The sequence below is a fragment of the Sinohyriopsis cumingii genome, chromosome 17, assembly GCF_028554795.1.
Source record: "Sinohyriopsis cumingii isolate HCF-2022 chromosome 17, ASM2855479v2, whole genome shotgun sequence".
In the NCBI taxonomy this organism is placed as follows: Eukaryota; Metazoa; Mollusca; class Bivalvia; order Unionida; family Unionidae; genus Sinohyriopsis; species Sinohyriopsis cumingii.
The window spans coordinates 539,977-563,998 of record NC_142977.1 but is presented as its reverse complement, the minus strand read 5'-3'; the positions used below and the strand labels follow the sequence as shown (position 1 = coordinate 563,998).

At 34.9% G+C, this 24,022-nt stretch overlaps 1 protein-coding gene across 1 annotated transcript in view; it reads right to left on the bottom strand.

The window, feature by feature from the left end:
* Positions 1-559: 559 nt before the first annotated feature.
* The window catches only part of LOC149777628 (uncharacterized), a 68,962-nt gene continuing 45,499 nt past the window's right edge, over positions 560-24,022 (bottom strand). The window contains exons 2-8 of the mRNA XM_089938685.1: positions 15,322-15,409; positions 13,038-13,195; positions 12,243-12,552; positions 6,968-7,054; positions 5,594-5,715; positions 4,244-5,157; positions 560-745 (exon numbers count right to left, since the gene is read on the bottom strand). Of these exons, the coding sequence (XP_089794811.1) occupies positions 560-745; positions 4,244-5,157; positions 5,594-5,715; positions 6,968-7,054; positions 12,243-12,552; positions 13,038-13,195; positions 15,322-15,409 (1,865 nt within the window). The remainder of the gene's footprint in view (positions 746-4,243; positions 5,158-5,593; positions 5,716-6,967; positions 7,055-12,242; positions 12,553-13,037; positions 13,196-15,321; positions 15,410-24,022) is intronic.

Below are 24,022 nucleotides of genomic sequence, written 5' to 3'. Positions count from 1 at the left end.
ACTCGTCTTCAAGTGGTCTCACTGTTCGCTTGAAATTGCCCGCAAGTGACCTAAGTGGGAATAGTTTATATACGCCATTCGCTTGAAATCGTATACTAGCGAACACAGCGGGAAGGATACTTTTCGTATGAAATAATTAATAAAAGTATGATTGCGAACCATGATCCCCCGTCCTTTTATACCGTCTACAACACCTTAGTCTATTCTGTCAACAGTTATGTGATAGACGTAATAGATTTGATTTATTTACTTCGCCATAACGGGATTTATTAGCGAAAAATATGGATGTATCCAACCATCATTTCGTTGCCTCTAATCTCAGGGATCATGTTTATACATGCTTTAAATTTTATATATGTTCGTTATAGAACATGGCTGTAGCGAATTATTCTTCTGTTTGCATCTGTAATAATACATTTTCTAATAAGCCATTTCAAATGATCACTCTTACATTCAAATTTAAATCTATAACGAAAATAATGCTCCGCATGAGTAGATTATTAAAATTATTATTATTATTATTATTATTATTATTATTAGAACTATCGTTAGCTTGGTTTTATTTAGTCAAACTGAGTAAGATTTTATATCTTTCTATGCTACTCCTGGCTGTGTTGGAAAAACTGTGCTCCGAAACAGCTGTATTTTCAATAGGCCTGTTTTCCATCATGCTTTCACTTTTGATGAGTTTGTATCGCCTTCGGATTACTATCTTATTCCCAGGTTTTGGTCTTTTTTCCAGTTCCTATAATAATAATAATAATAATAATAATAATAATAATAAAATAATAATAATAATAATAATATCAAACTGAACACAGCTTTTGAGACCGCAATCCTTGGATTACGAGTCAGACGCTGTAAGTAGTGGGTGGCCCCGAGTGGCCGAGTGGTCTAAAGCGCTGTCCGTTACGGATCACTGCCATCTCACCTCTATCTGCGTGGGTTCGAGTCTCGGATTTAGCCAATGTGGGTATGTGAAAAAGCTTGCCAGTAGCTTCTCGTGGGTCGGTGGTTCTTTCTGGGGGTTTTCCCGGTTTCTTCCTCCACTTTTAATACTAGCCGCCACGTATAGCCTATCGTGTGCTGAAAAATGGCGTTAAACCATACAACAACAACTGTTAAGTAGTGAAGGCCCCACCCCACCCCAACGTTACTACTGCTGTACAAACTGGGCTACCGCGGCCCCTCTGCTGTCTTTCCCTTCCGTTTATTTGTTATTCTCTTTTCTTGTTTTAATTTATGTCAGTATATATGTATGTGGTTTAAAGGCACGTCAGCTCTGTAGTACCATCTAAAAATATGACTTCAAAAATATAACGATTAAAAAGCTGCTAAAATCGTCATGAAGATACAACCTTACAAATATAAGTAAACTTGTAGAAAAGAAAACATTGAAAATTCTTTAAAAGGTATATAAAGAGAGCTAAAATAAGCGCAGTCCGTAAAATATAGCGCCGAAAATTAGCTATGTAAATTGCAGTCTCTTAGAAAGATTTTATCGGATGGTACGTGATCAGAAATCTTCTTCATCAAGTTGAAGTAATTAAAAAGGAAAAATATCTCACTGAGTGCATATCGATACATTCGACTAAAATGTGCAAATCTGTAATCAAACACTGACTATGGACGTACTCTGGTCGAGATTCACCCATCAGGAGGTACGCATGAGTAAGAGATGTGCGCGCGCGCGTGTGTGTGTGTGTGTGTATTTGTGATTTAGATTTTTAACGTAGCTTAAACAATTGTTCAGCCATATCGCTACGATGTCTGCAGTGTGACAGTTTATAGTGATGTCTAGCACTGGGGCACTATTCCGCAGACATGTAGCATGATGTCCCACCCAGTCAAATTATCCTGACACCAGGTTGACCAGTCCTAGCAATAATCTCTTAATGATGAGCATCAAGCAAGGCATCTGTTAGTACCATTTATATTAAGTTTTTGGTATGACTCGATCGGGGTTCGAACCCGCGATCTCCCGCATCCGAAGCAGACACTCTAACCACTTTAGGCCACCGGAGAGGTCTGAGTAATGATGTGTGTCCTATATGCACGAGTATGACATTTGTGTTCAATACACATGAATGAGATATGTTTGTCATATGCACATGAATGAGAGATGTGTGTCCTATTAATATGAGTGAGATATGTTTGTCCTATACACATTAGTGAGAGATGTGTGTCCTATACGCATGAATGAGAGATGTGTGTCCTATAAACATGAGTGAGATATGTGTGTCCTATAAACATGAGTGAGATATGTGTGTCCTATAAACATGAATGAGAGATGTGCGTCCTATACACATGACTGAGAGATGTGTGTCCTATACACATGAGTGAGAGATCTGTGTCCTATGCACATGAGTGAGAGATGTGTGTTCTATACACATGAGTGAGGTATGTGTGTCCAATATGCATTAGGCACAGAAACACGTCACCTCTATAACGTATTCTTTATAAATGAAGCCACTCTCCAATAATGACTTCGATCTTCCGACGCTTCTCTGTGAAGTTTTAACTCTACATGTCGTACGCACACACACACACACACACACACACACACACACACACACATACAATACATGTCGGTTCAGAGGCCACAGCTGCATCGTCTGTTGAACCCAAGTTTTAGCTAAGGAAGAAAAGCAACTTTATATTTCAAAACTAATTAACAAACATTCAAGATAAGGCCACTATATTCTACAAACAATATCTTACAGCTATGTGTCAGAGAAGATAAATCGATGTGCGTCTACATGATTACATCAGACAATCTACTTAAAGTCACACTAAATCAACAGCTACTTGCAATACCTGAACATTATAGCAACTTTACGTATATCATAATAGTTTAGTTACATAATTTATCCCTGACCATGTCCATGTAAATTTCCTAATCACCTTTATTTATTTAAAACAAGATGACTTCAAAATTAAGAAATAGATCTAATCAAATTTGTAAATTAAATTCTAGGTCACTACATCGCTACATATTTCAGGACAGTGTGATGGTGTCACCACGGGCTTACTTTGTGCAAATTAACTTTCGTTCCCGGGGTAATCATTTTCTTGGTTGCATGAAACAATGAATTTAAACACTAAAGGAAACATCTATAAATCGATTAAGTCTAGAAACCCCACCCCACCCCTACCCGACTATAATTCCAAACCAGCACACCAGTCGGTTTGAAGCACATACCATTATTTAATTACCAATATAACTGTCCTTCTTGTAAGAGACATGAAAAATTATATCCATCAAAATCTAAAATAATATCTTGTCATGCATATAAAGCAGGCCCCTTGATTTCAAAATCATCAGTTTTAATTTGATGAGAGAAATTAACTATTATGTTCCCACACCCATAATTTTGCTTATGAAAGATAACAAAAATTGCTATGTTTGGTCTGAGGGCGTAAATACTAGATATTCACACAATGAACCTACTGCAAAGTGCATCTTTTAGCTGCCAATCGACAAGCACATCCTTGATTTATTTCCCTTTATGATTCTCTAGAATAAAATATATCCCTTTTAAAACAGATAGTTTGAGATATGCGAATGAAATTAATTATAAAGAAAGGAGGAAGGAGGAAAATAGCTTTTCAACACTCTACATGACGCCAAATTATAAACAACTTAAAACAACTCATCTCAAATATAAGTAAGAAGAAATCATACATTAACATTTGGAGGGAAAATCATATCTACCTCTGATTCGTGCTGTTTCAAGTTTTGTGGTGACTAGATTGTCAGTCAAACCACAGGGAAAATATTTGTCAAAATTGATGAATATTGTTTGCTTGGAAATGTAATTACAATTGAGCGATTGTCAGCAATACAGAGGAGTAGCGCATTTTTCCAGTAAAGTCATCAGTGTACAAATCTCCTTCTAGTTCGTTGATGTGCCGTTGTTGTCTGCCAGTCCTCACTAAAACTGCATGATATGTTTGGTCGTATGATGGTAGAATGAAAAGCTTGACATAGGCAATCTTGAAAGGGCGAACAAAGAAAGTCCACCTCCAAAATCAGAGTACAACCAATTACAATAATTTATATCCCTTTGAATTTATAAAAATATTCCTTTCTGTTTGATTTAATCGACAATTCTAGTGTGTTTTTGAAAGTAGTTTTATATGCGATGTTGGAAATGCAACTGATAGAAATGAGTTTTTATTTATCTGAGAAATACATTTGCATAATAATAATATTTAATAACCAAGCCATAAATATGCTCACCGCAAAGGCCAGCCTTCGCAGTTTGGTGATTTTGTTACCTCCCTTTGGATTACTTTCCCGCAGCCATGATAAGACTTTCTGCTCTAGTTCTGATAAGGCTGCCTCGTTTTCATCGCTTTCGTAACCCGAACCGTTGTTAGTAATCAGGTAACTTGGAAACGACGTGACCTTGGATGCAGGGTCCTCTTCACTGGAGTTTTCTTCTGTTACATTCAAACAAGTCTGTGTAGCACTATTTATTCTTCTACCAGACGGAGCACTGTCTTTAATTTGCTTTGAACTTTTTGCCGTAATCATTCGGATTGAAGGTTTGCTTGTCTTGGCATTATTTGTTGTATTTTGCTGATACTGAACCTTAGGTTCTGTATCTATTGCAGCGTCATTGGCTTTCGTTGCTCCAAACATTCCTGCTGCCATCAGCAAAGAGTGGGGCACGGTAATTGAGCGCATTTGACTCTCAATTTGTTGTTTCACTTTTGGATTTCCTCTCGTTTTCTGGTAAGCTTTGAACTTCAATCTCGACTCCTCTCTCTTTCGTATCATATAAAACACACTCCCAGGTCCATTAATGTCCAATAATGGCCCTTTATGGTTGATAAATTGTTTCCGCGCTGACTGTACCGAAATTTCTTTCTTTCTTTTGTCGACCAAGGGAGCAGGATTTTTCATTAAATGAAGTGCTTTTTGTAGTAAACCGAATAAAGGAATTTCTCTCTTCTCTTTCGACGTCATGAGTGACTTTCTGGCCTCCAGTTTGACCCCAAGGTTATCGCACATGCTCTCTATGGTGCGCGGATGTCGCTTAACAAAAAGGCGTTCATAATGCTTCATCTCTAGCACCAAGACATCCGTCTTTTCTGTACAAACAGCTGTATAAATATAGGTGTCCATATCAAGAAGGACCTCCGCTTCACCTGGAAATAATAGAAATATTCATCGAAAAATTTACAACATGAAACTCAGCACAGATTCAGTACAAGATTTCATTGTTTCTGAAGGGAGAAATATAATGACTTGTAATCAAAATGTGAATGGAAAGAAACATTACTTCCGGTTTGTTTGAATTTTGCATCATGCACTTCCGAAGATTGTCTCAAGGAGACGAACACGAAACTCGACACCTGTTTTGGGGAATTTTTTGCATAGGATATGTCATCTTAGTAGATGGCGCTTGTTACATTTTGCTTGTGTTTGTTTTTTTCCTTTTCTTTTCTTGCTACTTTGCTTTTTCAGTCCGAACGGGTACTAATAAATTGCCTTTGTTTAACAAGGGAATGCGAGCAACTTAAAGGAAATATATTTTCCACCCGAAATAGGCTGCCAATTGTTCAGCATGCAAATAGTACTTACCAATAGTTTCATTGATTCCAAGAAAAAAGAGTTTTGTGTTTTTCGAACTGTCTTTTTTCTTCAGGCTGATCGATGTAGATTGAGCCTCAGTGGGCGGTCGCAATTTCTTTTCTTGAATTAACCTGTAATGTACAATAACATACAGGATTTAATAATATTTGTTCAGAAATCAATGTTTGTATGGCCGCCACCAAATTCTACCGTGCTTATATATGGACGTTCGTAATCTGATTGTGTAAAGGAGGTAGTTTTAGGAGGCATTGGAGTACATGTTCAAGTGGGCAAGTGGACAGTCGGTCTTTATCTGTTGTTGAGGCAGATAAGATTTTATCCTATTCAAGAGATAAAGCGGTGAATAAACATTTTAATGACCGTATAGCTTGTAGTTTCCAGCACAAGATCTTGTCTGTCATGATTCCAGGTAGTTTTTCATTTTCAGACTGTTGTAGATCCATTTATTTTATCATTACTATGAAATAATTTTTCTCAGCGTATACTGTTGCTCGACTACCTAAGATCATGGCTTTTGATATGGCTGCATTTATCTTCATACCGTTGTATTAACAACATGTAGTTATTTTACTAAATCTTTGTTTAAGTTAGTACTAATCTCATGGCCTGTCGACCCAACGTTATATAATTTCGTATCATCTGCAGACATGTTTCTGGTGGATAACTCAATGTGATCTGGTAAATCATTTATGTACAGCAGAAAGAATAATTGCCCAAGAACGGATCCTTGTGGAACACCTGACAGTATAAGTTTCTTCTCTGAAGGTGTATTTAAAATATAGACATGTTATATGCTTTCAGGATAGGTTCTAAACCAAGTTAAGCTTTCATAGTTGACTTCATATATGCTGAGCTTTTCCAGCAGGATTTTGTGATTGACAAGGTGACGTCAAGAAACACTGCCTACAAGTATACATTGATCTATTGCTGTTAATCAATCGTTCACCAGTGTAGCCAGGCAAGAATGTCCTTCACAAAAGCCTCATTGTTATTAATTAAATGATTACAGATAGTTTCTGAATTCATAATGAACACGACTTTCTAATATCTTTAAAAGTGATGACAAAACCGATATAGATCTATAGTTATTCATATCAGAAAGATCTACCTTCTTATGTATTATAGCTACTTTTTCCAGTTTTAACCTGTCTGCAAAAAATAACTGTCGATAAACTTAGATTGAAGATGTAAATAATTGAAGGTGCAGTCAACTGAGATGAGAATTTTAGGAATTTAGCACTTATAGTATCTAGACCTGTAGCTGTTCTGACATCAAGTTGGTTTAACGCATTTAAAATGAATTCAAGACTTATTATTATTAAACTTGTCGATGAAATGTTTGAACTTAATACGTGTACTTACTTTGCTCTTTCGTCTTCTAGCAGTTTGAATAGTTTGGGGTATTGACTTGGATGCTGAGCTGGGTCAGTTTGAATCTCTACTTGACCGCTGAAACAAAATATTTGTATCATGTTTGATTAATAGATGAGATTTATTATTAGGACTATTACTTTATGACTATTGCTTTATGACTGTTGCTTTATGACTATTGCTTTATGATTATTGCTTTTCACTCTCTCCTGTTATTTGTTTTAAGAGTATAGACTCGTGTATATATATATATATATATATATATATATATATATATATATATATATATATATATATATATATTTATATATGCTGCATTTGTTGGAAAATATATGATCGATTATTATTTAGGTAACTGCACCACCTTTGGGAATACAGTACTATTCCAGAAAAAAAAAGAGTTCATATTTTCCCATACAAATGCAATAACTTCTTTATTATCTACATTTTTCGCTTTCCTACCTAGGGCATAATAATATTAAGGAATACATCACAATAAACAGCGAAACTGAATTTATGCCGCTTATCAAACTAAATACACAATCGTAGATTCATCAACATAGTAACAATATTAATGCTCACATAGCACCGCCCAGTAACCTTTGAATTTACTCGCGCGCTCGACATTAGTTTTAAAACCAAATTCTCGTTTTGGTCTGTTTAAACTTTAAATTTATTGTCATATTTGAATAAATGAGTATTGAAGAAAAAAATATTTTGCAGTTGGTCTGGAATGGATGGATTTTATTTTTCTGTTGATCAATCTCAATTCTACTTTCTGCTTATGATGGACTGGATTTATTCAGTGCAGTAAGCATAATGCGATTTCAGTTGTATATGTAGTAAAAATTACAGTACAGCTGAGGCGTGTATCAGGTTTACCTTGACAATGGTCATGTCATTCGGATTTGCAGAACTAAGAAAGTACATTTTGAGGAAATTCAAGATGCATAAATTGACGTATATTTATTACCATTCTTATTACAAGCTAAGAAGATTATGTTTACACTCTGTCACTTGGATACTTGCTTTTGAAGGGACCCCAGCTATGGCCTGCATCATACAGTGTTTGTCTTCTATCGCTAGCCTAACATTGTATCAAAATAGTTAAAAGAGGAAACTTGCAAAGCAGCTGTTGTGTGACAGTCCATTTAGCGAGTGGAAATATAATGTTTTCGTCGTTTTGTTCTAACCCTAACCCTTTCGTCGTCATGGATTAACGCTCTAAGACTGTTAGTGTCCTTCCAAAACCTTCAGTTGCATTTTTCCCCTCGAATTTAATGTTTTGACTGACTAGTAAAATAGTAGGTATCTGATAGATAAGCCCTTGAGCTTATTATGCTTGGCTGTGCTATTTTTATAACCCCATAGCCTCAGGCATTCAATTTGCAGAAAAGTTACAACATTTCCCCTAAATAAAATGAACAGAAGGCTACTGTCAATGACTGTGTCTCTAACGGTTGTTGTTGATAGTGCGAATATCAGGTTAATTTGTTTGCTTGTTTGAAAGGTTTGTTGTTGATAATGCGAATATCAGGTTAATTCGTTTGCTTCTTGAAAGGGTTGTTGTTGATAATGCGAATATCAGGTTAATTCGTTTGCTTGTTTGAAAGTGTTGTTGTTAATAATGCGAATATCAGGTTAATTCGTTTGCTTGTTTGAAAGGGTTGTTGTTGATAATGCGAATATCAGGTTAATTCTTTTGCTTGTTTGAAAGGATTGTTGTTGATAATGCGAATATCAGGTTAATTCCTGTGCTTGTTTGAAAGTGTTTGTTGTTGATAATGCGAATATGAGGTTAATTCGTTTGCTTGTTTGAAAGGGTTGTTGATAACGCGAATATCAGGTTAATTCGTTTGCTTGTTTAAAAGGATTGTTGTTGATAATGCGAATATCAGGTTAATTCGTTTGCTTGTTAGAAAGGGTTGTTGTTGATAATGCGAATATCAGGTTAATTCCTTTGCTTGTTTGAAAGTGTTGTTGTTTTTAATGCGAATATCAGGATAATTCGTTTGCTTGTTTGAAAGTGTTGTTGTTGATAGTGCGAATATCAGGCTAATTCGTTTGCTTGTTTGAAAGGGTTGCTGTTGATATTGCGAATATCAGGATAATTCGTTTGCTTGTTTGAAAGTTTCATTTGTGACTCAGATGACTCGTCTACATCGCTAACTTTATCTACTTTCAAATAAACGAAACAGCTTGTTTAGTTTATCCACGTACAAATCGAATCAACCAAAAGCTAAAGCATGTACACAAAGAGCGTACATTGTTTCGTTGAATATAAGCGTGATATATATATGAACATATAATATATATGCTGAAAATGTAAATCTGAATATTGCAGTTTGATTAGAAATATAGAGATTGTGACCCACCAAATCATCTAGTTCAATCGTGCACATTGTTAAATACTCTAGAATCTTCTAGAATCTTACTTTAAAGGAATTTATCACACGCAGAAATAGGTATATCACACTTAAATTCAAATTTATCACACCCATAAATAGGTATATCACACATAAATTCAAACTTATCACACCCAGAAGTAGGTATATCACACTTTAAATGAAATTTATCACACCCATAAATAGGTATATTACACTTAAATTCAAATTTATCACACCCAACAATGTGTACATAACACTTAAATTCAAATTTATCACACCCAGAAATATGTATATCATACCTAATTTCAAATTTATCACACCAGTAATAGGTATATCACACCTAAATTCAAACTTATCGCACCCAGAAATAGGTATATCACACTTAAATTCAAATTTACAACACCCAGAAATAGGCATATCACACTTAAGTTCAAATTTATCACACCAAGAAATAGGTATATCACACTTAAATTCACATTTATCACAGCCAGAAATAGGTATATCACACTTAAATTCAAAATTATCACACCCAGAAATAGGTATATCACACTTGAAATGAAATTTATCACACCCAGAAATAGGTATATTACACTTAAATTCAAGTTTATCACACCCAAAAATATGTATATAACAGTTAAATTCAATTTTATCACACCAGTAATAGGTATATCACACCTAAATTCAAATTTATCGCACCCAGAAATAGGCATATCACACTTAAGTTCAAATTTATCACACCCAGAAATAGGCATATCACACTTAAATTCAAATGTATCACACCCAGAAATAGGCATAGCATATTTAAATTCAAAATCACACCCAGAAATAGGTATATCACACTTACATTCAAATTTATCACACCCAGAAATAGGTATAACACGCTTAAATTCAGATTTATCACACCCAGAAATATGTATATCACACTTAAATTCCCATCCAAATCAGCATCGGAATAGCACTAAACTCGACTATTTCTTTAACTGAAACTACGAAAATTCATCTGCAGCCAAGATGGCCGACACAAGATCACGCATGAATAGTTCAACACACTAAATTTGTCAAGTTCACGTTTTTTTTTAATAATTTTTACTTGTTTATTGTAAATGCCCAAATTATTTTATACAAGTACGAGTCTGTTTTGAACAATTCATATTGATTCTTCATTTGTATGCTAGTCAAGATATTTTCAGTGTTGTCAGCGTTCATTGGTAATTTTTTACTCTTCATCCATGCCATGCAGTCTTAGTTATGACATAAAAGGCTTTGACAGACTGAACATAATAAGTAGGGTTTATATATTTGCTATTGATAGAGTGTAAACGGACAAGTGATGATAATTACATTGTACCATAAGTTCGATTCACTGGTATCTGCTCGGCAAAATCCGACCTGATCGGCGTCCTGGACAAGAATTGATTGGTCAGAATTACGTCACATGACTATTTTCCGAAGAGTTTAAATTAGAGCGAAATCCAAAGATTGGCAGAGAGAGAGAGAGAGAGAGACAGCGACAGAGACAGAGTCAGCGACAGAGGCAGAGAGAGAGAGAAACATAGAGAGGAGTAAACAAGTGTGCTAAATTCATCAGGAATTTTTTTATATATGTCATTCTCTGAAAATAACTGAACTGCATACCCTCTGATCACTAATTCCGCGCGATACGTCTAGACTAAGCAACCTCAGTTACACTGTAAAATTAAGTGTACACTGGAACAAGATGATATTTCGTGTTCTCTGCATTCCGCTCAAAGCACAACAGAAACAGCTTTGCTAATTATCTTTGCTTGACTTTTTTTTACCTTTAAGACTTAAATTATATATATAGTGCCGAACATGTGTCCGTAAGTGAGCGCTCGGTAGGTTACAGGAGGTTCTCTATGGTCATGGCTCTTTACTCCAATTGCCTCTTCACTAAATAACAAATCTCCTGGCAGTACCTTAAAACGCTAACAGGAAACCAGGCTTATTGATTTTGTCACTTTAATTACAAGATAATGGAGGTTTTGTTTCAACTGCATGTCAATCCCCATAATGCACTTTAAAAATAGGATTCGGCTTACATCGCAGGTTTGTATGCGTAGTATGCCGGTGCATATATGATTTCCATGCGTAGTATGGCGATCCGTTATTGTTGCATAAAGGATTTGTTGGTGTTTGTATGTATTTAACAGCACATAACCATTGAACGGTTATATTTTCCGAGCTAAATGGAATAAAGTCACTTGCCAGAGAAACATAACAGTGACTGACCAAGCCTATTCTAGGTAGGTTTGGACCTGCATCCTTCAGTTCGCCAGTTAGACAGACCAATCACGGAACGACTGCAGCCGCCAATAAACTCTCTTTTAACGTACGCTGTTTGGTATGTTAAGGCATTAAAGCCACAGTAGGGAATCGTTACACAACTTTTAAACAGTGGTCAGGACCTTGGTGCAATCTGATTAAAGCTGATTAAAGCTGGGCAGAAAGTTAAGGTTTTCAGTGGCAGAAGCATTCAAACAGTTTTGTCATCATCACATTGTATAGAAAATATTTTTTTTACATATAAAAAGATTATCGGTAAAACTCCGTCTAGAAATTAGTTTGGTTTGGTTTGGTCTGGTATTTTACTTAACAGAAATACGAGTAAGTTATTCAGTACCGATGTAGTCGAGTAATGTGTCTTGCATACAGCGTACCATTGAAGCCGACCAGGGCTTATCTGATATTAGAACTGGAACCGGTATCCTTTCGATCGCTGTCTAGCATGCTGACAACTAAGCGACTGCGGCGTCTGAGATGAGACGTTGCAAATGTTCTTGCTCGGGTCAGCATAATAAAACGAAAAGAATGAAATCTAGTACCAATTTCTCTCAATTGATGTGTTAGCCATCCCATACCTTATTAAGTAGTAAATATTGGTGACAGTCTCCCCCTGTCGGACAAGATGAGTATCATATGGAAAGCTCTCCTTGTACAGCGCCATGGTCAGCTGTTTCCGGTACTTCGGGGCCCAGTTTGAGAAGAGTCTGTGGTTTTTGACGAAATTCTGTTTTTCCTCGAATTCTTGCGCTAGGACATCCCTTACGGCACGGTTATAGAGCGCTCTGTCCACCATTAAGAGGTCAGTCTTCTCCTCTGCAATAATAGTAGCAGTTCGAATGCAGTCCTCCGATATCAGCGCCACCTCTCCGAAAGGTACACCAGAGTCTAAATTTGAAAAAAATCCTACAGTGTTGAAATTTGAAACCATGTATAGTGTGGCTACGTAAAGAAGTGAATTTAAAAAATGTTGAAAAAATGTCCGTACATTTATTAAAAATATGTATAATGTTGCAAATTTCACAGAATTTCACTTTAATTTTAAGCAAAATTATATCATGTTGACAATAATTTGTGAAACGTTATTAATGGACAGGTCTTGTTGTTTTTAATTTAAATGTGAACAAAATTATCGTTTCATTAAACCGAAGCTCTGTTGCCTGTTTCCACAAAGAAATGTATAATTTCCTTGTTAAGGTTACTACTACCTTTTTACCCTCTCCTAATTTTGTCCTCCAACTCGTGCTACAGCTACTACAACTGCTGCTTCTACTACTACTACTACTTCTACTACTACTACTTCTACTAATACTACTAATACTACTACTACTACCATAATCTAGACATTTTAATTACAAAGTTAAAATTCCCACCAAGACTGCAGACGAAGTTCCCAAGTTTTGATCTGTCCAGTTCCCCATCTTTAGTCAAAGCTCCTATCTGTGCAAGCGCTTTTGTCTCATCCCCTTCCTCCTCTATGTCCTTGTTGATGATGAAAATGGAGATCTTCCCACCAAGTATGATGTAAAAACTACGCAAAAGGAAAGCATTGACGTAACGTTAAATTCAAAGCTTCCCCTGGGGACTGCTAAGCGTATATGGAGACTGATAATGATGGCTAGAAATATGTTAGTCATGAAGCATTCATTTGGAAACATGCTTTGACATGCCAGCCCAACAATAATTAAAATAAGACAAAACATGTTTCAAAAGTTAGAAGTACTCTGTTTCCAGAATAGAGGAGCAGACGAATGTTTTGAAAAAAAAAACGATTAACTAGCTTATTCAGAAGCTAAAGTTTCCGTTTTATGCTGAACATGTTTAGTTTTCTTTTGTAGGATTTTACAAACATTTGTAAAATTTTGAGAAATATATTCTTTCGCCTGCGACTATTGTCACTTTGTTTCACACGTTGAACCTTTTGGGGGCCTACTGATTGCAAGGAACATCTCGTTGCCCCAGCCTGTCATTGATCAGCTTCTAACCCTAATCTGGCCGGTCGTTCATAAATCTTGTTCAACTTTTTAAGAATCAGCTGAGAATTTGGACCCACAGTGATATGTATATAAAGGTAAAGTAACGGCCAGCATCTCAGAATTTTGACCGAGTGAGATATCTTCGAAGGTAAAGTAACGGCCAGCATTTCAGAATTTTGACCAGTGAGATATCTTCGAAGTTAAAGTTACGGTCAGTATCTCAGTATTAAGTTTACAAATTCCCAACTTGTTTGAAAATCAATGCTAAATTCAATTTTCTTACCCTATGTTACGAAATCACCATCCAAACTTATGACTGAGTTTTTACTTTCTCTTGTACCCGATCTGAATTTGCAAGACAATTATATAGGCCGGTTCCCAGAAAAATATCTTATTTAGTGACGTTATTCGCACAAAAGGGACGTCATTCGCATAATGGCGAGTCGGAATAAAGTCTGGAAGCTACATACAGCATTGTCTAGTTCAAACATACCATATGGTGCCTCTATGTGATGTTTTTCTCCTAACAGCAGACCGAGACTTTCCAAATACTGGCAAAACGATGCCATTTGCTGATAAAATGAAATGTTGTCGTTCGTAATGTGATATTAGGATGATGTCACGTTTCATCTAAACCTGGACATTTTAATTCGCTTATTTGGGGCACATCTCCTGTATCAGTAATGGTGTAAATGTATCTTTTTACGTTTTCAATATTATTCTTGCTTAAAATGTTGCAGAATATATGTTCAGAAAAAATGTTGAAATAAGTAGAGGTGTCTTTTTGGTTTTACTTTAACATAGTTCCCCGAAATTCCATCTGTCGGTAACAACGATAAAGGAAACATTTTACAAAACAATAGTATAGCAAAGAGTTCTGGGAACCAAACCAAAGCCTGGGTGAATGAAATTGGCCCCTGAAACGGAAAGGTTTGTTGGTTACCCATCCGGTGCAGCGGATAAGGGGTAGACAGTAGTCAATTTTCGGACTATCTTCAACGATGGTGGAAGATAATCTTAGGTCTCATGACCGTTTTTATTACAACATGGGACTCTTTATGAAAACGGGACTTGCTAATAAGTTTCTAGTGAAACATTTCCAAGCCTAGGCAATAGCAAATGCAAGTGTCTACTGAATATGCATACCGATGACGTCATTAGCACAACAGTGACTCAAGTCCCATAACTGCTAAATTGGAATATTTTCCCTGAACATCAATAATTCTTTGGAAGCTGTACATCGGCATGTGCATAATGGGTAATATGTATATATATATATATATATATATATATATATATATATATATATATATATATACAATTTTGTTTTACGTTTTGCAAAAGATGGTGGTTGATGCTATTTATAGCCACAAAAGCATCAGCTGTATGACGCAGTTATCAGCAGGGTATAATGTGTGTGTGTGTGTGTGTGTGTGTGTGAGAGAGAGAGAGAGAGAGAGAGAGAGAGAGAGAATTAACAAACTAATTTTATCATGCAGCCAAAACAGTAGTCAGACATGACAAAAAAAAATTGTTCTGATAGGATATAATATTTAGATTCTTTTAGATAAGGTTTTATATTATGATAAAGATGAACGGAAGGAAGAAAATGACAATAAAACAAAAGTTGTATTTCCAAAATGTCAATTGATTACTAATCTAGCCTGATATATATGTATACCAATCTCCTCGGTCTCCTTGACGAATAATAATGTCATCTCTTTCGAAGTTCACGGTTCCACAGTTCCGAACAATGTCTTTTAGACAATCTGAAAAATAAATCAGGCAAAATGATTCCACTAAACTGTTATTGCTCTTGATACATGTACAAACATATTAACTGCAAAGTTACGTTAACATGTTTGTTACCTATTTATTTAAACTTTTGTAGCTAGCATGACATCACGTCGTTAAAATTCATCCGCAGCTTGTCAAATTTGCATTGCAGATTAGCACTTTAAAATTCCCACTTCAAAGCGAACATATTGTAGCAGTCATAATGAACGTGCTCATGCGTTAAACAACAGTGGAATAAGCCCTGAAGATAAACAGAACACGGCAGAATATATTTGTAATAAACAACTATAAAACCTTATCTCTGAGGGTTCGGTTGAAACTTTGTCATCACGCTTTCATTCTATTTAGAGAAAGTTTGAAATCGTTTTCCATTATCTGGTCGTAAAGAAATTCATGGTTTCAGATCATCCAGACATACAATGGTACTGAAATTAATGGCTCTAATCAATATATGTACAGTGATGGGGCAGTGCGTGTTTAACACATAAAAGACTATATATATATATATATATCACCAAACAGGTCACCCATCCGGTGGCCTAGTGGTTAGATCGTCCACCTCAGATGCGGGAGGTCGCAGGTTCGAACCCCAGCCTAGGCAAAGACCTCTAAACATGGTATTTCCAGCTGCATTAAAAAGTTAGTGTTTGGTATAGTCGGCCTGGTGTCAGGATAATGCAACTAGGTGGGACATCATACTACATGTCTACGGCGTGATGCCCCAGTGTTAGACATCACCATATACTTTCAAACCGCAGACATCGTATCGGTATGACTGAAAAATTGTTAAAGCTGCGCTAAAAATCCAAAATCACACAAACACCCACACACACCTAACATATACCGAGTTCTCCGATTTAAGCAACGGTTTTTGACATTTGGCACGCCTCTACTTTTTAAACTGGTATGTCGATCAATAAGTCAATAAAAAAAGATAACAAGCCTTACTCTAACGCATTTAAATGGCTCTTAATAGAGTGTTGCTTCGTACAAATCAATAGATCCTTGCTTGTAAAGACAGTTTTCTTCCCCGTGGACACAAAACTTACCTTTAATGTATTAATCAAATTCGAGTTTTAGACATAATTTATGTTCAGAGTTTTCGTCCATAATACTTTCAGTTTCATAAAAAATTCATACATTTCATCAGAATTAAAGTTTATATTTCTATGTAAAATTCAAATACATATAGTTACTGTACACAATATTTCTGAGCTAGTTTCTAGAATGTCGAATTTGGCACGTATCGTGGAATGAATGGTGGAATGTTCTGAAAGGTAAACCTTGTAAACCACACAAATATTAGCGACTATAAAAATGTTCTCGAATTAAGCGAGCTGTTTTGCTTTTGAGATATGATTCGATATTGAGTATATTTAATTTTCCCAAATATGGCGTATTTATTCGTGAAAACTGATCGACACATTCCTTAGAGGAGTCACGTCAGAAAAACTTAGTACACACGAGTCCTTTATCATAAAGATTATTGTACAGGAGTTCTATATCATAAAGATTTGTTATATAGGAGTCATGTGTCATAAAGATTGTTATACAGGCTTCATATGTAATAAAGATTTGCATACAGGAGTCCTTTATCATAATGATTATTGTACAGGAGTCCTTTATCATAAAGATTATTGTACAGGAGTCCTTTAGCATAATGATTATTGTACAGGAGTCCTTTATCATGATTATTATACAGGAGTCCTATATCATAAAGATTTTGATATAGGAGTCATGTGTCATAAAGACTGTAATACAGGCGTCATATGTAATAAAGATTTGTATACAGGCGTCATATGTCATAAAGATTTGTATACAGGCATCATATGTAATAAAGATTTGTATACAGGCGTCATACGTCGTAAAGATTTGTATACAGGAGTCACGTGTCATAACGATTAGTATACAGAAGTCACGTGTCACAAAGATTAGTACACATGAGTCATATGTCATAAATATTTGTATACAGGAGTCATATGTCATAAAGATTTGTATACATAAGTCACGTGGTAGTATACAGGAGTCACGTGTCACAAAGATTAGTATACATGAGTCATATGTCATAAAGATTTGTATACAGGCGTCATATATCACAAAGATTTGTATACAGGAGTCACGTGGTATAAAGATTAGTATACAGGAGTCATATGTAATAGAGATTGTTATACATGAGTCGTATGTCCTAGAGATTGTTATACAGGATTCATATTGTCACAAAGATTTATATACATGAGTCACGTGTCACAAAGATTTGTATACAGAAGTCACGTGTCACAAAGATTAGTATACAGGAGTCATATGTAATAAAGATTTGTATACATGAGTCATATGTCATAAAGATTTGTATACAGGGGTCATGTGTCATAAAAATTTGCATACAGGAGTCATATGTCATAAAGATTTAGTATACAGGAGTCATGTGTGATAAGGATAAACATACAGGAGTCATATGTCATAAAGATTTAGTATACAGGAGTCACATATCATACGGATTGGTAGACAGGAGTTATGTCATACGGATTATGATCAGGAGTCCTATATCATTAAGATTAGTGTACACGAGTCAAGTGTGATAAAGATTGTTATACAGGAGTCATATGCCATGAAAATTAATATCCAAGACTTATATGCCATAAAAGTTACTATACAGGAGTCATATATCAAAAGGATATGCATACAGGAATCATACTGATTTAGACTATGTACAGTGCTTTTATGAAGAAAAGAAAAACAATTTCGCTGGTTATCATGCTGGTTGTAATAAAATGACCCTTTTAAAATAACGTTTAATTTCCTTGCTTGGTTTACGATTGATGGGTGCAGCATGGCACCACTTTGTGTGTGTATCTCTCATTTGTATGCTACCTCTGCTTGGGCATTTTCTCTTCCTGGACTTCAAATGTAAGTTAGAAAGAAAATAGCCGATAACATGTTTACAATTTATATTCCAATAAATTCATTTAAACGATTAAATTAAAGAGATGAAGACATTTAAACTGCTTGTGCATGAAGTAACGCTACAATCTTAATTATACTTTAGTTGTTGTTGTTCTAAGGTTTAACGCCATTTTTCAGCACAAGATAGGCTATACATGGCGGCCAGTATATCTGGTGGAGGAAGAACCCTGGAAAACCCAGGGAAGAACCACCGACCCACGAGAAGCCACTGGCAGGCTTTCCCACGTACCCAAGCCGAGTCTTGGACTAGAACCCACGCAGACATAGGTAAGATGGCAGTGATCCGGAACGGTGAGCGCTTTAGACCACTCGGCCACTCGGGGCCCCAATTATACTTTAGTACAATTACATCTGTTAATTAGAAGAAAATTCTATTAGACTCGTGCTTGACTTCTATTAAATATAATGAATACTCGTCAATTAGATTTTTGAACATATATTCATATCTATTTTCAAGAATACACCATTTTAAACCTTTATTTTCATTGACTTAAAATTGGACGCATTATGTAAAGTACCGTATATACTAGCCTGTAAGTCGAGTTCAACTGAAAACAGCATAGACCCTGATTTGCCGAACGTAGACCAGGGTATTTGTTCGTTATACTGATTACTTCTAACTAAATGAGTAAACCCAGCTCTGTCGGCGCATTAAATGTGATGTTTTTGTATTTAGACTTAACATAAAAATGAATACACACGGTATGTTTCTGGTATAGCATACATTCACTTTGAATGGGGACCTTATTTCCCCAAACATTTTTTTGTACAGACGCTTACTTTAAAAAAAAAGTCACCCAAAGTAACATTATTGAAAATGCTGGAAGTTTCTTATAAGATGGAACCTCCGTGTCAAGAAAGATAAGATATGATGAAATATGAACTAAATAGCGATACCATAACACTACCTGGTCAACAAAGCAATCGGACCTTAGATCAACACAACACTCTGATCTTAGATCAACACAACACTCTGACCTTAGATCAACACAACACTCTGACCTTAGATCAACACAACACTCTGACCTTAGATCAACACAACACTCGGACATTTGATCAACACAGCAATCGGACTTTTGATCAACGCAGCATTCGGACTGTGAAAGAAGCAACACAAATCAGAGATTTTAGGGTACACTTGTACATTGTCACCTTGTTGAATTTTGCTTATGATCCTGAACTTTCTCCTTTTCTATAAATCTATCCCAACAGACTATGAATACAAAATTTATTATTATTATTATTATTATTATTATTATTATTATTATTATTAGTAGTAGTAGTAGTAGTAGCAGCAGCAGCAGCAGTGGTGTTAGCAGTAGTGAGGAAAAAAACTGAATTTATTATATAGCGTATAGTTTACCTTAAATATTATTTGTTCTTTTTTTTTCTTTAAAAAATTACATCATTTCCATGTCTGATTCAGCGATCTCTATTCATTGAATAATGTACTAGAGTTGAAATATCATCGATAATTAAACATCTGCATTGAGAAGAACTGGTGCGAAAACAAGCTTACTAGTATTTGACCGGACTATAATTTAATTTCGTGTTTGTAGCTAAGTACACCAATTCTCTACCCATATATTGTATTATTTACTGCACTCTTAGTTGAAGATTTAGATAAAAGTATATATGCAAGATTTATTCTCCAATATACAATTCTTATCTAATTCCTTTTATGCTAATGGTGTAGACAAAATAGAGTTTAAGCTAGCGAGGGGTAATTTTCCTAAGAGAAATATACTTAAAACATTAAATTGAAATTCTTGGCTAACATGGTTCAAGCGTAGCGTGTTTGGAGTTAAAGATGATGATTTTACCTTGTTAATTTTCCTTTGAAGATATTTATGATCAATCGCAGTTGCGATAGACATATTTACCATATGTTGGATAAATATAGTATACATGTAACTATCATTAGTGTAACAGGACTATTCACATTGACAACTTTCCTTGTAAAAAAAATAAAATCATTCGGAAAGAGACTAGTTCGGTTTATTTATCAGTAAATTACTAATATTTTTTAATGTTTATTTTCTTGACATGATGTCTGTTTATTTGAATTACATGCAAACAAAATGATTTCAATGACTACTTAAATGATTAAAATATATATATATATATATATATATATATATATATATATATATATATATATATATATATATATTATCACTAATTCTCTTTGGAGTGTGTGTGTGTGTGTGTGTGTGTGTGTGTGTTTTGGATTTTTAACTAAGCTTTAACAGTATTTCAGGTATATTGTTACGATGTCTACAGTGTGGCAGTTTATAGTGATGGCTAGCACTGGGGCATAATGCCGCAGACATGTAGCATGATGCCCCACCCAGTCACATTATCCTGACACCAGGCCGAACAGTCTTAACACTAACACCTTAATGCTGAGCGCCAAGCGAGGCACCTGTTAGTACCATTTTTATAAGTCTTTGGTATGACTCGGCTGGGGTTCAAACGCACGACCTCCCACATCCGAGGCGGACACTCTAACCGCTAGACCACAGGAGCGGTTTAAGCTCTGCGGTTAATGTGTGATAGAATGCGTGTGTCAGTCTGTCTGTTCGTACGAACTTCACTTTATAAGAATAGGTGTTATGTGTTAATATGACAACCATGTACAAAAATGGGGTAGGGGCACAATTTTCAGCTCTCACCTGTGGTCCTTGGGATGTGGTCAGAAGTTCTAAAATACTAAATTCATTTATTTACAATTACATTTGCTTCAGATGTTGATAAAACGTCATATACGCATTAATAGCAGGAAGAAATACGTGTAATATATTAGGATAAAGGGTAGGGGTGAGAACATACGGACTAATAGGAAACCGTTTTTAATTATATTCTATGTAAAAGCGTGATGATTTTTGAATGTGTACTATCGAAGTTGTTCTTTATTTTCAATGTCCAATAAGAGTTAAATCAAAACATCTCGATCTAAATAAATAGTTTGGGATATTAACTGCGTTAATGGTATTATGGAAATATATGAAACCATATGAGCTCGTTCTTCTGCCATTTAGTAAGAATTAAGCTTTTAAAGTCATATAGTAAATGTGTGCGCTTTTACTATTATACCGGTTCACCAAGGTATTTTTTTTTTCTCCACTGGTACATTCCACGGTACGTTTACACTGTACCGGTACGTCGGTACTTTCCTTAAATAAATGTGCGGAAATACCTATAAAATTTTATACGACTCTAATGACATTAGCAGTGTGTTTTCATAATTCATGGGAGAATTTAGAATAGTTAAAAATTTATATATTTTTTTTTTACAAAATGGTTACTTCTGTTACAAATTTATATTAAATATTACAAATATAACTATATTCGTCATTCTTTAATCACATGTTTGACAGGCGTCACGTGCCAACGGATTAACAAATTGGAATGTTGTGAAATACTTTCGTGCCAAATCAAACTTTCAGAAAAAAAAATTGGATTAAAGAAAACAGAACAAAATAAAAGGAAAACAACACTTGCCACGTTTTTTATATTTAAGAGCGAATTTGAATGTGTAAAGTATGTGTATTCCGTTTTAAGACTGCGTATTTAAATGTATAAATTATGTGTATTCCGTTGTAAGACTGCGTATTTGAATGTGTAAAGTATGTGCATTCCGTTGTAAGACTGCGTATTTGAATGTGTAAAGTATGTGTATTCCGTTGTAAGACTGCGTATTTGAATGTGTAAAGTATGTGTATTCCGTTGTAAGACTGCGTATTTAAATGTGTAAATTATGTGTATTCCGTTGTAAGACTGCGTATTTGAATGTGTAAAGTATGTGCATTCCGTTGTAAGACTGCGTATTTGAATGTGTAAAGTATGTGTATTCCGTTGTAAGACTGCGTATTTAAATGTGTAAATTATGTGTATTCCGTTGTAAGACTGCGTATTTGAATGTGTAAAGTATGTGTATTCCGTTGTAAGACTGCGTATTTAAATGTGTAAATTATGTGTATTCCGTTGTAAGACTGCCAAAACATCCTAAGATGGTCAGACGTTTTCAGTCTCATCTGTATGTAATTTCTCATGTCTACAAAATATTTTCTCGGTTGCTGCGTAAGTGTTTTAAGTTTAAAGTCTCTCTCACTCAAAGTTTCCCCGCCTAGAATATCAATACTGTAGCCAGAAAAACTGCATACTTCAGTATCAACATTTCCATTTTTTATAAATAGGCTATCTCTCTAATGTCAGCACAGTATCTTTCACAATATTAGTGTAAGCTTAATTATCCGACTTTCGTTACAGCTATAGTGTAAGCTTAATTATCCGACTTTAGTTACAGCTATAGTGTAAGCTTAATTATCCGACTTTAGTTACAGTTATAGTGTAAGCTTAATTAACTCACTTTAATTACATTTATAGTGTGAGCATAATTAATTCACTTTAGTTACAGCTATAGTGTAAGCTTAATTAACTCACTTTAATAACAGCTATATTGTAAGCTTAATTAACTCACTTTAATAGAAGCTATAGTGTAAGCTTATTTATCCCACTTTAATGACAGCTATAGTGTATGCTTAATTAGCCCACTTTACTTACAGCTATATTGTAAGCCTAATTATCCAACTTTAGTTACCGCTATAGTGTAAGCTTAATTAACTCACTTTAGTTACAGCTATAATGTAAACTTAATTATCCCACTTTAATTGCAGCTATAGTGTAAGCTTATTTATCCCACTTTAATTACAGCTATAGTGTAAGCTTAATTAACTCACTTTAATAACAGCTATATTGTAAGCTTAATTAACTCACTTTCATAGAAGCTATAGTGTAAGCTTATTTATCCCACTTTAATTACAGCTATAGTGTAAGCTTAATTAACCCACCTTTGTTACAGCTATATTGTAAGCCTAATTATCCAACTTTAGTTACAGCTATAGTGCAAGCTTATTTATCCCACTTTAATTACAGCTATAGTGTAAGCCTAATTATCCCACTTTAGTTACAGCTATATTGTAAGCTTAATTATTCGACTTTAGTTAAAGCTATAGTGTAAGCTTAATTATCCCACTTTAGTCACAGCTATAGTGTAAGCTTAATTATCCCACTTTATTTACAGCTATAGTGTAAGGTTAATTACCCAGTTTAGTTATAGCTATAGCGTAAGCCTAATTATCCGACTTTAATTACAGCTATAGTGTAAGCTTAATTATCCCACTTTAATTGCATCTATAATGTAAGCTTAATTATCCGACTTTAATTGCATCTGTAGTGTAAGCTTATTTATCCGACTTTAGTTACAACTATGGAGTAAGCTTAATTATCCAACTTTAGTTACAGCTATAGTGTAAGCTTAATTATCTCACTTTAATTACAGCTATTGTGTAAGCTTAATTATCCCACTTTAGTTACGGCTATAGAGTAAGCTTAATTATCACACTTTAAGTACAGCTATAGTATAAGTTTAATTATCTCACTTTGATTATAACTATAGTTTAAGCTTAATTATCCCACTTTAGTTACAGCTATAGTGTAAGCTTAATTATCCAACTTTAGTTACAGCTCTAGTGTAAGCTTAATTATCCCACTTTAAATACAGCTATAGTGTAAACTTAATTATCTCGCTTTAATTACATTTATAGTGTAAGCTTAATTAT